A 15,000-nucleotide genomic window follows, 5' to 3' on the forward strand; every position below is an offset into this window, starting at 1 on the left:
AAAGAATCAGTATCAGAGAAAAGAAGTGATTCTGAGAAAAGACATGAAGAGAGAAATCAGACGATAACAGCACTAGACTGTATTTCAATCAACACATGCATACTGGTACATACATGACATCTGACCAGCGGGCTCAGCATATTACTATGTTTACTTCCACCACTGGTCATACTAGACTAAGTCCTCGCTCCCTCGCTCCCTCGCTGTGTCTGTCCTTGTCACATGTAGTTATGGAGGAACACTTATTCTCTTTCTTCGTGTGTGTGCATCTCCACGTGTGTGTGTCTGCATGTGTACAAACAATACCCACAGAAAAGGCAACATGCATTCTGCTAGGATATTCTCTTTCACACTGTCTCGCTGCCTTTCCTTTGCAGACACCTGTGGTTTGGAGAACACACACACACACACACCTGGTGTCTCCCACCTCTCTGCCAGAGTGTGAGTCTCTTTATGAGAGGCCTGCCTGGCGCCCAACTGTGAGGCCCTTTTAATTAGAGCCCTGCTGTTAAGCACAGGCCTCCCCTCGTGGCCTCATTCACTCCTCTCCACCTCCTCACACCTACACACCCTCTGCCACACACTCCTCTCCCTGTCTTTGTTCTTATGGTTCACACATAGCATCCACATATATCTAGATAGTATTTACTTTACATCATCCATGTAAAATGTACATTGTGTTGAAGTAAACTTAGCTGTAAACTAAAGGTATGACTGTACTGTGATGACACACACCAATGCTGCTGTTAATATTGACATTTCTTACCAAATGTATTAAAAAACGTCATTTCGTGGGTTGAACATGTCTCTCCACACCGTCTACTGTTCTCAGCCCTGATCTTGCAAGGCGTGCGCTGAGATAGAGTCGACTGTTTGGGACTAATCTACGTCATGAAAAGAAAGAATGTTAATGCGCTCTAATCAGACCCCCTCTGTCACCACACAGCATACAACCACAGCACAGGCCTGGTCTCTTCCTCCTGTGGACTTGAATCTAAGCCATCAGCACATCACAAAAGCTGGTGAATCGGTGTTAACGGCCGATCGTCTGGTGATAGCGATGTGCTTTCCTACGCTGTGACAGCGGTGTGTAGATGAAGCAGTAAGTTGCTTAATTGTGCTCATATAGCAGCTGGCTAGTTAGCTAGCTGAATGTTGGTTCTTATTCCACCGTGCTCTCAACTTCTACCAGCTAAAAAGAAGAACAAATTAATTGTTTTCAAGCTGAACAGCAAGTTTTTTAAAAGTGATTTTTGTTTCATATTTCTCATTGATTCCCTAGGGGAAACATCTTTGTTTTATCAAGCTTTGATATAAATGAGGAAAGAAGAAGATGTGCTCGGTCTTACACTGATATGGAGCTCTGAGGTTGGAGGGTTATCAGTGAGTGTGGTTGGTGATATGAAAGAATGACAACACATGCTCTCATTACAGCCTCAGCGTGTAACGTCTGCACAAAGTATTCCTGGCACTCGAGCTGTTCCATCGCACTCGTAACCTTCATTCTTCCGTTTCCTTTTTCAAACAAGGCCAAACACCCAGAAAAGAAGAAGAACAGGACCAGGAACAGGTCTCTCTCCTTCATTGATTCTCCTCTGCATTGCCTGCTCTGATCAAACAGCTGTTGTGTTGGGGAGCCTCCTCTCTAAGCTGCTTTCCTAAGGAACTTCCACACGCAGGGGGAAGTTGATTAGAAACAATGGCAGGTCGGTTGATTCGGAATTCCGAGTTAAACTTCCCAAAGCTGCTGCGGTGTGTGTGTCACCCGGTCCCTGGCAGCAGAGGAGGATTACAACCAGGCAACACACACATGATGCTCGCTAGCCTCGCAGATCTTAAGCTGGGGTTGAAGGACAGCTGCCCTTACAGTCGCCGTCCATTACGCTCCCCAACACTAAACATCCACTCATATATTTGAAATTAGTTCGGACGAAACGCTTAAGACTGCCTGTCTTCAGCTTGATGTGCGAAGACAGGTTGTTTAGGACCGTGGGGAATGAGACATGGAGGAGTAGGAGGAGGAGGAGGAGGGGGGGAGGCTGCAGCTGTTGTTGTGCTAGTTTAGGGTTGGTCTGGTGAGGTTCAGCAGAAATCACAGCAGACCCAGAGAGACACAGCCCCTGTTGTCTTAAGAAAAGGAGGACGGACGGACAGAGAGAGACACAGACGGACCTTTTTCTCTGCCACTGTCCTTGTCTTCCTTCACCCTCAGTGTCTCTCAGTGTCTCTCATTGTCTCTCAGTGTCCCTCAGTGTCTCTCATTGTCCCTTAGTGTCTCTTAGTGTCCCTCAGCATCTCTCATTGTCTCTCAGTGTCCCTCATTTTCTCTCATTGTCTCTCAGTGTCTCTCATTGTCTCTCAGTGTCCCTCAGTGTCTCTCATTGTCCCTTAGTGTCTCTTAATGTCCCTCAGCATCTCTTAGTGTCTCTCAGCGTCTCTCAGTGTCCCTCAGTGTCTCTCAGTGCTCCCTGTCTGGGTCTGTATCGACCCTCCCTCCCCCTCAGAGGACAGACAGCTCTCTCCTGCTATCGGGTCCTTTTCCTTGTGTTCACAGAGCGGGAGTTTTTTTATTATGATTGTTTTTAAAGATTTTTTTTGTCTGCCCTGGGTTGCAGATATTGCCGTAAGCAGAGAAAAAAGACAGGGAGAGGAGGAATGAAGAAGAAGAGTGAAAGTTATTTTGCTGAAGGCCGTGTGCAGAGGCAGCTCTTAACACCCTCTCCCCCTTCCTTCCTTCCCTCCCTCCCTCCCTCCCTCCCCTCTATCCCTGCTTAAACACACTTTTCCCTTTTCTCCTCTTTAAATATTGAGAATCGTTGCAAATTCCTCTGGCCTCTTCCTTTTGATGCTGCTGGCCTCCTGACGGCTCCGCATTAGAAATGCACTTGGAAGGGCTGGAACTCTCAGTATAGCAACAGCAACAATTCCCCCTTTGCTGGACCTCCTCGGTCCCCCCTGCAGGCCCCAGTAAACGGGTCTGAGCTTCGCCGGTTCCCGAGCCGCACCTCTTCTCCGACTCCCCGTGTTCTGTAGTCTGGAGGCCAGAGCTCTCCCTCTGGCCTGGCTTTGGCTGCTCATTTTCACTGTAGCAGAGGGTGGCTCTCCACGGGCCTGGCTTCTTAACCCACACCAACACACAGTTACAGCATGCAGATGAAACAGACTGTAAGAGTGACTCCTGTCACTTTATTCACACACACACACACACACACACACACACACACACACACACACTCCCTCATTGCGTTGCCTGTTTTCTTTTATTGCTCACATGGCTGCGTTCTAGATGCTATTTCAGATTGGACTAACTAGTAGGGGGCAGACGCCTCTGTTGTGGGCAGCTCCAGAATAAAACAAGCTTTTCTTAAAGGCTGCATTCCTGATTCTGTGCTGTTTCTGTCCGCCTTTCTCTGAAAGGAAAACAGAAAATAGCTGCTGAATAAAGCCAGAGCTGTTTAAGTTGCACTGCATCGAGGCTAACAAACGGTCAAATCGCGGCTGGAGAATTCTCCCCCCGTCGCTTTCATCTGAAACAGGAGAAAGGATCCTGAGCAGAAAGCAAGTGCTGCAGACTGAGATCATAGACGTGTTACTGCTTAACAGCCCACTTTATGGGATCGGCTCTCTTTGTGCTTTAATGAGGAGGCCATGCATGGGAGGGGGGAAGAGAGAGAGAGAGAGAGAGAGAGAGAGAGAGAGAGAGAGAGAGTTGAGTCTGATTAGAGACTGAGAGAATAAAGGATGGAGTGATAGGAAGAAGTCAGACTTCATGATACTCTTCTCTCCTCTCCTCTTCTCTCCTCTCCTCTTTGTGTCAAGTGAACACTGTTTTTCTTTCTGTCATTTTATAACCTCAAGAAATAAATCCACATTTTCTCTCCAGGATATTTAGTAGTTTAGCAGTGGTGTGTGTGTGTGTGTGTGTGTGTGTGTGTGTGTGTGTGTGTGTGTGTGTGTGTGTGTGCGCACGCTTCATTCCTCTCTATATTTACTTCCCTCTGAAAAGTGTTTTGAGGCCCCAGTGCAATGCCATGAGATTGGCAGTTTGCTGTGTGCTGATAAAGTCATGATGTGTGTGTGTGTATGTGTGTGTGTGTGTGTGTGCGTGTGTCCGTGTGTGCGTGTGTGTGTGTTTAAGTGTGCCTGCTGCTGAAAGGGAGGAAGAAGGAAGGAGTGGAGGTTGGACACCTCAGGAATGTTTTTTCGATAACAAGTTCCCTCAGCGCTCTAGAGCTCTATTGTACAATTCTGTGTGTTTTACTGCACTGTGTGTGTGTGTGTGTGTGTGTGTGTGTGTGTGTGTGTGTGTGTGTCCTCGGGGGGTTTCTGCAGCTTTCTTGCCATATTGTGATTGGCCACAAGTGTGTTACTCTCTCTGACTCTGTTTTTCATTGAACACACCTGAAAAATGAAATGAACAAAATGTCATTATTGGACGTTTGGAATCTGCTGAATTTGTTCTGTTTCAGATTCTGATTTGAATACAGATCCAAACATCAGTCACACACACACACACACATTCCTACCTGTGGAGCTGACTCCAGGTCACCGCTCATCAACGCAGCGTTGTGCAACAGCAGAGCGTCACTAACTCGTACGTCCTTCGCCTCGTTAAACCTTCACTTTAAAAACACCGCTGCCGTCCAGTCCCAACTGACCACAGCGTTACAGAAAATCAACTTCGGTCCGTCCGGTGGAGTCGAAGTCAGATGGAAGGATGGCATTTGCCGACTCTGTCGGCTGCAAAGCGTTGCAGCGTTGCAGCGTGGCCACAGGGGGAGCTCTGTGAGCCTCGACACGGAGCTCAGTCTGCCATGACCCCGACTGAGCCTAAATATCTTTGTTCTTGTCACGCCGTCTGTCTGACTCTGTGTCCTCGTCCCCAGACATCGGAGATGACGAGTACGGCCAGGGGGGAGAGAACATCGGTCAACTGATCGGTGAGACTCTGGAGCTGTTTGAGCGCCACGGAGGAAGGGATGCCTTCCTAAAAAGCAAATACATGGTGCCCACCTACCAGTCCTGCATGACCAAATGAGGAGGGGGATTGTTGACTTCAGTCCTTGTGTATCTGCCTCCAGCTCTTCTCTCATCCCTTTCTTTATCCGAGCCCTAACCCTAGTCCTCTCTCCGCTGCTCCTGCCTCTCTGCTCCCTCTGCTTTTTAATGTGTACACATTCTGTTCAACACATATTAAATTCAGTGCAATTCACACGTTGTGTATCTGTGTATTTATCACTATCACTTGTTAATACAAATCCAAGCTTGACAGAGCAGATTTGCCTCATTGAAACACAGGGATTGTTCACTTTTGTATTGCTTTAGTGATTTATTTAACTCTCTGATGAGGAATCCTTGATGCACAGTGACTTTATTTCAAACAGAGGAACAGTGTAACACTTTAACGATGTATGGAAACATAGATTCCATTGATTTAAAAGTAAACTTTTGTTCTTTAGGCTATCAGACGCTCACTGCGTGATGCTCGACTGTAAAAAGTTTGTTCTTTTTGCTCCTTCGCAGAGAACAGCAGCTGTTGCAAGCTTAACTCCATGTCAGCTCCAGTAGACTCCACTGAATGGTGACACGATTTAAGGCGGAAAAAGTGTCAGGTCCACAGAAACTTCTCAAACTACTGCTGCAACATTTCTTTTTGCTTTTTACAGCCACCTTTCGAGCCCACAGGGTGTGAGCGCAGCTCAAAAGACACATTAGTTTCACTCAGATAATATGGGATATTTTGCAATCTGTGCGATTCCAGTGATGCGGGCCGGTCTTTTCTGTCCCAGTCCATAAAGTCGTTTGTCCTGCTCTACAAGTGCTTCTTCTGTCTCAGACCCAGCTGGAGATGGAGCCTGTCTAAACATGCGTAGACGCAGAGGAATGACGACCGACAGCATTCCTTCAGATAACACACTTACACACACAGTGGTAGCCATGCTTTGAACTCAATCACCCCTCTGGATCGGTGCATGCATCTCTGTGTGTTTTGTTAACATGTGTGTTCTTTGTATTGTCCATCTAGACCAGCCGGTACCTCAGTAGGCATCTTTAACCAGCTCTGTGTTTCCTCACTGTGCAGATGAAGGCGCTCTCTCCTTAAAGTCACAGTGGAAACTTCTTTCTTGACACAAAGGAAGCCCCCACACACAGACACAGACACACACACACACACACACACACACACACACACAGAGAGACACACACTTGCGTATATACATATACAACCCTGCGACCCACGGGGGAAACATGGCGTAATTGATTTCTGACACTCACAAGGACACTTGCACCATCTCTTATTGTAAGTCATGTCTCCAGCAAAAGCAACTTTACAGGCCTGCGGAGGAATCTATTCTCAAGCAGAAGACAGGTTCATAATGCTCGTATTTCAACCTCAGCACATCATGAATAGAATGTTACTGAATAGCTGTTCCACGTCGCTGAACTCGGCCGTGCTGCCTGATCTGTGCAGTGAAAGAGGAAAAAGCAGTGCAGCGCTACCCTTTCTACACAAACATAATCCACCTTAATCACTGCGGCCGCATAATACAACAAATACGGAAACGTTGCAGGCACACAAACTAGTGTTAAAGGGAGGTACAATTTCACCTCGCTGAGCTGATCGAACTCCGAACAGCCTGCGGTTCTGTCGAACTGTATCAGTGACGCCCCGCTGTCCCGCTTCACCTCTCCAATCTGACTGAGCCACAGGCGAGCAGCTGGCCAGCAGAGGAGGGGGAGCTCAGAGAGGACGACGAGAACCAACGGGACAGAGTGCAACACGGCGAACGCTTGTGTTAAGCTCTTTCTCACAATGCTTCAAATATTGTTTTTCAGAACTCTCACAGCTCTCCATCTGTTCATCGTAGTGTTTTGCTTCGAGCCAATGTCATACAAGCCATAATATACAGAAACTGCCTTGAATTCACTTCACTTCTTCGCACTTAAAGGGCCAGGCAGTCTGATTGCTTTGGCTCAATTAGGTCACATCACAGGCGCCAATGGGCATTAAATGCTAGTGTCCGTTTCATCCTCCTCTGAAACCCACTGAAGCTCATTAAGAAAGGTGACAGTCTGGAGAGGAACATGGGAGGATATGGTCTCCAATCAAGAGCTTACAGTCTAAGCACACACACACACACACACACACACACACACACACACACACACACACAATAATGGCAAACAATACCCAACAACACAGAGTGAACTGTGACATGGAAGGGAATGGCGGCAACCAATGACGTTATTTGGCCAATCACAGGCATCGACGCATGACCGGTCCAGACGTAACGGCCTGAAAGCGTGACATCATGAATACCTCTGTTATCTGGTTCTGTTCTCCGGCGAGGAAAAAGAACTGAAAAACAAAGGCAGCACGGAGCAGAAAGTGTCCTGTCATCATATTCTAACCCTTCCCTTAGTCATAATGAGCAGTTGATGGTGTTGTGACTGCGGTGCTCCAACTTACACCAGGGAATGAATTGCTTCTCATTCACAGAGCACAGGTTAGAGCATCACGCTCTACTTCCCAACACAACATCGTATCTGTCGCAGATAACGCCACGCTGTTATTTTCAGGTGAGAGGATTTCAGAGTTGTTTTATTATTTTTGGTATCGATCACGTTATTCATTCTGTAACGTCTTCTGTCTATCTGCCTGTTCATGTCTCCACAGCCCGGACAAGTGAGACGAGATCACAGGTCCAGTATCACACAAGTGTTATTTGTTGTGTTTGTGTTTTTATTATATATACTCATATTCTAAGTGCTACTATATTAACTCTGAATGTATTGACACGTCAATCCAGGGAGACATTCATACATTCATACATTCAAACCAGCTGACGTCACAACTATAAAATATATAAACCATTTCACATGTTTAAACACAAACATTGTTAAAGTTACAGTGTGTGTGAATGACATCAGCTAACAGGAAGTAAACATTGAGCGATGAGACGGTGAATGAAGGGAGGTTAGGCTGACGATGTAGTTGTTGTTTTAACATTGAATCAATATAGACCTGGACATCAACACAATATGTCTCCTTTAGATCAATCTCGGCTTTGATAAACATGCTCAGGTCAGAATTCAAGGTAAAAACACATCATGTACCACGCGGTGAAGGCGTGAGTGGTGCACTCGACCCCACCCTTCACCACTGAGTGCGTAGCGTTCCTGCACACCTGCCTTGGTCCTTACATGGGTGACACAGCGTCCTCTAATCCTCCACCTGGCCTAATCCTCACTCTCCGCTGCAACTGGACTCCCAGGGTCAACCCTCGACGATGCGGGGCCTGCGGACACTCGCTCAGCTCCGGGGTTATTATTAGCCTAGCTAGCTCGGCCCCTCGCAACAGCTGCCACTGCCCTGCAGCCAGCAATAACTCCCACCGAGGAACACGTGCGAACCATTGCACTGATGGACACGAGCATTGCACCGACACGGGACAATTTATACGCAATTCATACAGCCTCACAGATCAGCCTGGCTCGCACCACCAGCTACTGCAGACATCAGGTCGAGCCGCTATCTGCGAATGAGCACTGACTTTCTGAAAGCTGGCACCACGGAGTTTGTCCTTCTGCATCTCCGTCTCACCACATCACAGTGGTGGCAGGCCAACAAAGGCTTTTGTATTGCAGTGAGCTGCACAACAAAAGCTACACTAACACGCCGATAGCGTTCTGTCGACGGAGGGGGAAAAGAGATTGAGAAAAGTACAGAAAAGACTAAGACAGAGGGAGGAAGAAAAGGACAATTATAGAGGAGGAAAGGCAGCGTGGAAGTGAGTGAGTGAGTAAACATGTTGAACAAAGAGGAAGTCAGGGAGATGCATTCGGCCTGAGACAGACCTGCAAGTCCAAGATGAATCCAGTGCAGAGAGAAATGAAGGAGAAGCAGAGACGAGATGGATGGATGAGGGAAGTGGGGTGTTGTGTCACCTGGTAGAGAGAGCTGTCTCCAGCCAGACCTGAGATTTAGGAGCAGTCAGCTGCAGAGAGAGGAACGAGAGACCAACGAAGAAGAAGAGGTGGTGGTAGGATAATCTGTTGTTCCCTCACAAGTGACAACTGGCACTTAACAATATCATCGCGCTCCCTTATCTGAACAAACAAGCTGAATGTACGACGTCTCCCCTTGTTGCAAATCTAATAATTCATCCACGTGGGTCACACGTAATGTGATCAAAGTTGGGTTGTGCGTCGCATGTTGTAATGCAACCCGCGTACAGCGGAGGATTTATTAAGCGTTCAGAACGTCTTCATCCGTCTTCCCCTTTATCACTTCCTTCCCTGTTTTCCTCCCGTCCCCTCTGTGGCTGAGCTGTCTTTCTTCTCCCACTGTTAGAGTCTCAAAAGGCAGATTGTTAGGACCAGCAATGAGAGGGATTGTGCTGTGGAAAAGAAATAAATGCCCCCCTGGGAATGATTTGTCTTGTTCTCGTCTGCCAGGCGGAGTCCACGCTCGTCCAGGGAGCTACTGAGCATGTGCTAGAAAGGACAGCACAATGGAGATTTATCTATCTGCCTCTTTATAGGCCAGGTGTCTTATTTGCAGGCTTAATTCGAGAGTGGAGGAATAATGTACACACTTTTGAAAGAGGAGCTTGTGTTCTTTTCTACCTGTGAAGTCCTCTTTAAAGGTTCTCTTAAGTGTTACTACAGTCTGCTAAAATCTCAAATCCTGATTCACTGGAAAGGTTTCTGAGCGATTCTCTTATCTGTGTGTGTGTGTGTGTGTGTGTGTGTGTGTGTGTGTTTAGATCCCAGACCACACCACAGGATCAATCCTTCTCTGAACAGATGTGATCAATGAGGATTCTCCCGCTCTCTCTGTCACTCTCCTTCCTCCTCCTCTCTGTTCCTCTTCCTCCTCTTCCTCCTCTTCCTCTCTTATCGCTCACAAACACTCTTTTCTTTCCCTGCTACTTGCTGGCAGGCGTGCACAAACGAGCAGGTAAACAAACGCAGGCGTCTGCGGTCGGAGCAGGAATGGATCTCCACTGTTAACGATTGGAGGGACAGACGAAGCGTCGGCTGGACTCCTCTAAGCTGCATTGACACCGGTGTGTTCTCCACGTGGGACGGAATGAAGAGGGAGGAGCGGGTGAGGCTTGTTTACCCTCGGCTCACTTTAAGTGCCCCTTACTGTAAAATGGTAACGCATGATTTGTGTGTCATTTCCGCCTGTCGATTGATGATGAGCAGCCCGGAGGCGGGACTTAGGAGGTGATGTTTTCCCATCAGAGCCCACGAACACAAGAGGCTCCAGCTGTCACCCCGTCCTCCCCCTTCCCTCTCCCACCTGTCTGGGCACCAACAGGCACTTCCATCACCAGATTGCCAAACCGCTGGAGCATCTAGACTACAATACCCAAGATGACCTTTAACAAGCTAGGGAGCGCTGAATATCTGCGGGTTCTGGGAAACATAGGAACGTGACAGATTTTCCCTCATATCGCTCCACACTGTAGCACTGCTTCAGGCGACCCTCCTCCCTGTATGGTGTGAATAGTATACGCCTCATGCCAGGTGTAATTTGAGCATAAAAAAGTCTTCTCACTTGAGCAAAACGCACTTCCTGTGTGGCGAGCACTCATCAACTAAGCAACACTTTCACAATACTTTAAAAGCTCAGACTAGGTCTAAACTAAAGTTTGAAAAAGCCGATGTGTGGAACAGGTTTGGCCCTCCTTGTAATCCCTGTAATCCCTGTAATCCAGTGGGCAGGTAGGTGTGATGCTGGACAGCGGTCTACCCGTCACACCGGCCCCTCACTCTCAGCTGTGATGTGGATGTTTCTGGTCCTGTAGAACCAGTTCTCCAACGTCTACATTTGGATCATTTTTAGGTACTTCTTCATGGTGAACGGTAGGAGAACGGCTCGATCGCCTCTCTTTTTGTTCTCTTTCTCTATCACTTCCTGCTCTCCCTGATCACTGATGTGTTGAAAGAACAATCAGTCATAATTAAGTTCTTGTTTACATATGTTTCTGTTTTGTGTTGAACGAGCATTAAACAGTGATTTGATCTCATAACTGCTTCCTGAGCTGCCGCACTGGGACTCGGATTGATCGTTGAGTTTTATGATTCCAAAGTCGTCACAATAAACAGAGATACAGTTAAATGGCAACAACTCTAATGTGTGATCATTATATTGACATACTGTAAAATGAGTGCTGGCAAAGAGGTACAGAGGCCTTCAAAGGTACTGACTTCTTACAGATGAGATCTACAACACCGCTAACGTAGAACTACGGCTCCCACCCTCGCCTTCGCTAACACAACCGTCCTCTTCATCCTTATTGTCTACAATCCTTGCTTCGGGAGATTTCAAGACGAATAAATAATGTTCAGTCACTGACAATAACGAATGCACACAAATAAGTACGGGTGCACCGGCGCATTAACAGGAGCAGGAACGGGGCATTTGTCACGTCATGCTCGTGATACGAGTTAAAATGAATTATAGGTACACTGTGTGTATGCTCTGTATGTGCTGCGGTTGCTAGAAGGACATTTATTTCTGTTGCGCTGTGCTCACACCTTCCTCGAAATGTAAATGACCCAGATTCTGCCAGCGCCCCCCCCCCCCCCTCCACAGTCCCCAAACTATAAGCCAGAAGAAGGAAAAGATGTTCTTGTTTGTATGTCTGCGTGTTATCAGAGCCCGTGGGCCTCCGGAGCTACAGCCGTTATCGCTCCACACTCACCGGCTCACACTCGCTCTCCTGCGGCTGTGGCCCCCGAGGACGGCCGCAACCGGCTACGGGGCCCCTACCGAGGGCCCCATTGTCTCCGTCTGCACACTTTCAGTTGAAAACCCAGGGCGCTCTCCAAGCTCATTGTGAGTGAGCTAACATCCTCCTTTCAAAAGGGGCTAAACGCATGTTCATTAATTATCTGGATCCTCGTTAATTGGATTAATTGTTCAATAGAAACCGTGTTATTAAAAATGACGAAAACACAAGGGCAAGGGGGAAAGGGGGGATTAATATCGTTACTGTTTACTCTGGGGCTGTCAGGAGACACACACACACACACACACACACACACACACACACACACACACACACACACACACACACATTTAAATATGCTCTGCCTGTCTAACACCGCGTCTCTCTAACTCTGCATTTCTATTTCACACACACATCAACACACACAGAAGCCGTATGTGACCCAACTCAGAAGAATGAGCGCTAGGCGAGTTGCAAATTACCATGCACACCGCTGAGATAAGAACTAAACCCATTTTCAAAGCTCAGAATAAATGCCACATTCTTTTTGATGCAAGAAGTCTGTGACTTTTTCTGGCGCTTATATTCAAAGACTACGGGAGGGGGAAAGATATAGAAACATAAAGTCAACACCATGAACAATTTAGCTATCTCCAAGTCACATGAAAAATGTGGTTTCTCATTCCCTCTGCCTATCTGCTCACTCTTATCCACCACAATCCCGTATCAGCGATTCACTTCAAGGGATGTTTTCTCACTCCTGCTTTAAGATGGCGCGCTGATATTGCAGACCATTTGGATGACGGGACTAATATTACACGTCCTGTTTAAATGGTGGAGGTGTTTCCCCGTGGTCTCTGGGTGAAATGGTGACGGTGGTAAATACCAGAAGACCGTGGACACGGTGGTGGTGCACTTCAGGTGTTCCGCTGTTAAATCCAATCAAATGACATCATTGTCATGTCGATGTATAGCGGGCAGTTACAGACAAAAGCCCCCAGGCGACCATCATTACATCAATAACGTGTTGTATTGTACGTATACGCTGGCTGGAGGGCAGAGCAGGATCCAGGTTGTGAAGGGAACTGTATCTGTCACCCTGCTTTGATGTGGAGCCTCCTGTCGCCTGCTGCACTGACAAATGAGATTATCTGGGACCAGAAGACTGATCGAAAATCTGTTTTCGGGACATGTTGTTTTTTTTTCTCTGTGTAAGCAAGTTTACAATCTGTATACATGTTGTAAGTGGGTGGCATATGTCACTTACGTTAATGATGCATGGACATAGCTTCAGTCTAATTAAACTTGTCCCAGGACATCATCGGATCGAGTGTTCTTTCATCAATTTATTGGACGCACTGCACTAATACTGAGCGCTTGGATTTAATTTACTATTCTCTATGCTAACACAGTGGCGACACTCTGCAGCCAGAAGGTCATAGTGCAGCTGTTTGAGCATTCGTGCGCCCAGCGTGGGGACGACGTTTACAAAGACGTGAGCGGGTGAGCGGCGACTGGACAAATTGAAGGGTGGCCAAGGTCAGGGCTCAGGTTTAGTTGGGCCCCTCTCAGCCAACAGCTGTTTAAATAAAAAGCGGACCAGTCGTGGTTTATTTTCACACTAAGCAGGATGTGAGAGGAGGTAGCGTGTTTGTGTGTGTGCCATTGATCAGGGATGTTAATCTTCAGAGGATATGTAGAGAGGTCCTCCCAAGGACAGGACAATGAAAAGGCGCTATTGATTACTGGAACGTTGATCAATCGCTCCCAAGACAGATAACAACATGTACAAGTCTGGAGCAACAAAAGCTATCTTGTAAAATGTTGCACAGGATTCTCTTTTTTTCATTTCCCGGCACCCAAATGTGAAGCGTACACATGAAAACCCAAAGTCTGATTTGGTTGGTCTTGGCAAGTATACCTGTCACACACACACACACACACACACACACACACACACACACACACACACACACACACACAGTGTGTGAAGTGGGAGATTGAACACACATTCAACCCACGTGTGACTCTTCAAACCAGATCACTAGTCCGTACCAGATTAGTCGCTGCTAAACCACAGAAATCACACTAGACCTTTGGAAATCAATGTGTCGAATGGGCCGATGTGTTCCAGTAGTCACTCGCTGGAATGTTGTTTTCACACTGAATGTGCTAAAGATCGTGTGTAACATAGAGGAGGGAGAAACGGAAGCAACATAAAACCAGTTGGAACTGGCAAAAAAAAGAAAGGTTTTGGAGCAGATATAGGAAGGGAAGAGGCTGTGAGTGTTAATACATATAAGATCAAGAGGAATCCTAACTCTGTCTCTTTAAAAGACTTACTTTGATGTCCACTGTTCCCTCTCAGTATAGTCATGGACACTTCTTTTAGTGTTTAAATGATGAGACCACTGAAGACAGTGCTGTACGATTAGTTCAGAAATAAATATATATATATATATATATATATATATATATATATATATGTATGTATACATATATAATTATTGGAGACATTTTAACTGATTCAATGTTGCTCTAAGTGAGGGCACAGAGAGAGAAAGACATACGTGCTGTTCTGTGTTGACAACACTTCAGGGGCATTGTGTGCATTCCTGCGCACTGCCCTCCATTGGCCCACACGTCTGTCCATCATTCCACAGACCCGCCCCTCTCCACCCCGCTGGCTACGATCTGAGCGCTCATTGGTTCTCCCATTAGTCCACCGAAAGCCCCACTGACCAATAGCCGCGGAGGAGGATGGGACCTTTCCGGTGGATCGGTCTCTCGCGCCCACAGTGGTGGAATCGAACGTCCCCGAGCGCACACGGCGTAGAGGAGAGTACGGCGCACGAGTCTCTGGAAGGAAGATAACGGGTTTCTTTTTTTGTCCCCTCTGCACTCGAACAACAAGAACAAACCGACCTGAGTTTTTAGGGGGTTTACTGAGTCCTCTCGTCTCGCGGAGGAGGGAAGCGACGGATTGGAGCCGCAAGTTTTTTTTTTTTCTTTTTCGTTTTTTGTTTCTCCTTTTCCCTGAAAGAGGATTCTGTTTCACGGTGTTTGTTCTCCGCTCTCGCCGCAAAGATGATGGTCGGAGAGGTCGAAGTGAAGGAGCGACCGAGGCCGAGTCCCGACTATTTGATGCAGTTATTAAACGAGAAGAAGCTCATGACCAGTTTGCCAAATCTCTGCGGCATCTTCACGCACCTGGAGCGGCTTCTCGACGAAGGTAAGTGTCGGTGAGACGCCG

At 47.2% G+C, this 15,000-nt stretch overlaps 1 protein-coding gene and 1 long non-coding RNA gene across 5 annotated transcripts in view; both read left to right on the forward strand.

The window, feature by feature from the left end:
* Nucleotides 1–5,288: 5,288 nt before the first annotated feature.
* LOC137879320 (uncharacterized) lies at nt 5,289–13,030 on the forward strand. Its single transcript, XR_011103728.1, has 4 exons — nt 5,289–7,581; nt 7,679–7,704; nt 9,947–10,114; nt 10,216–13,030. It is a non-coding gene; the product is annotated as an uncharacterized lncRNA (long non-coding RNA).
* Nucleotides 13,031–14,535: 1,505 nt separating this feature from the next.
* Nucleotides 14,536–15,000, forward strand: part of LOC137879318 (protein quaking-A-like) — a 60,248-nt gene continuing 59,783 nt past the window's right edge. For all 4 annotated transcript variants that reach the window (XM_068719940.1, XM_068719942.1, XM_068719941.1 and 1 more), the window contains exon 1: nt 14,536–14,979. In XM_068719940.1, coding sequence (XP_068576041.1) covers nt 14,835–14,979 — 145 coding nt within the window. In that variant the 5' untranslated portion in view covers nt 14,536–14,834. The remainder of the gene's footprint in view (nt 14,980–15,000) is intronic.

The sequence above is a fragment of the Cebidichthys violaceus genome, unplaced genomic scaffold (genome assembly GCF_023349555.1).
Source record: "Cebidichthys violaceus isolate CVI_PGR_0920_01 unplaced genomic scaffold, fCebVio1.0.p SCAF_245, whole genome shotgun sequence".
In the NCBI taxonomy this organism is placed as follows: domain Eukaryota; kingdom Metazoa; phylum Chordata; class Actinopteri; order Perciformes; family Stichaeidae; genus Cebidichthys; species Cebidichthys violaceus.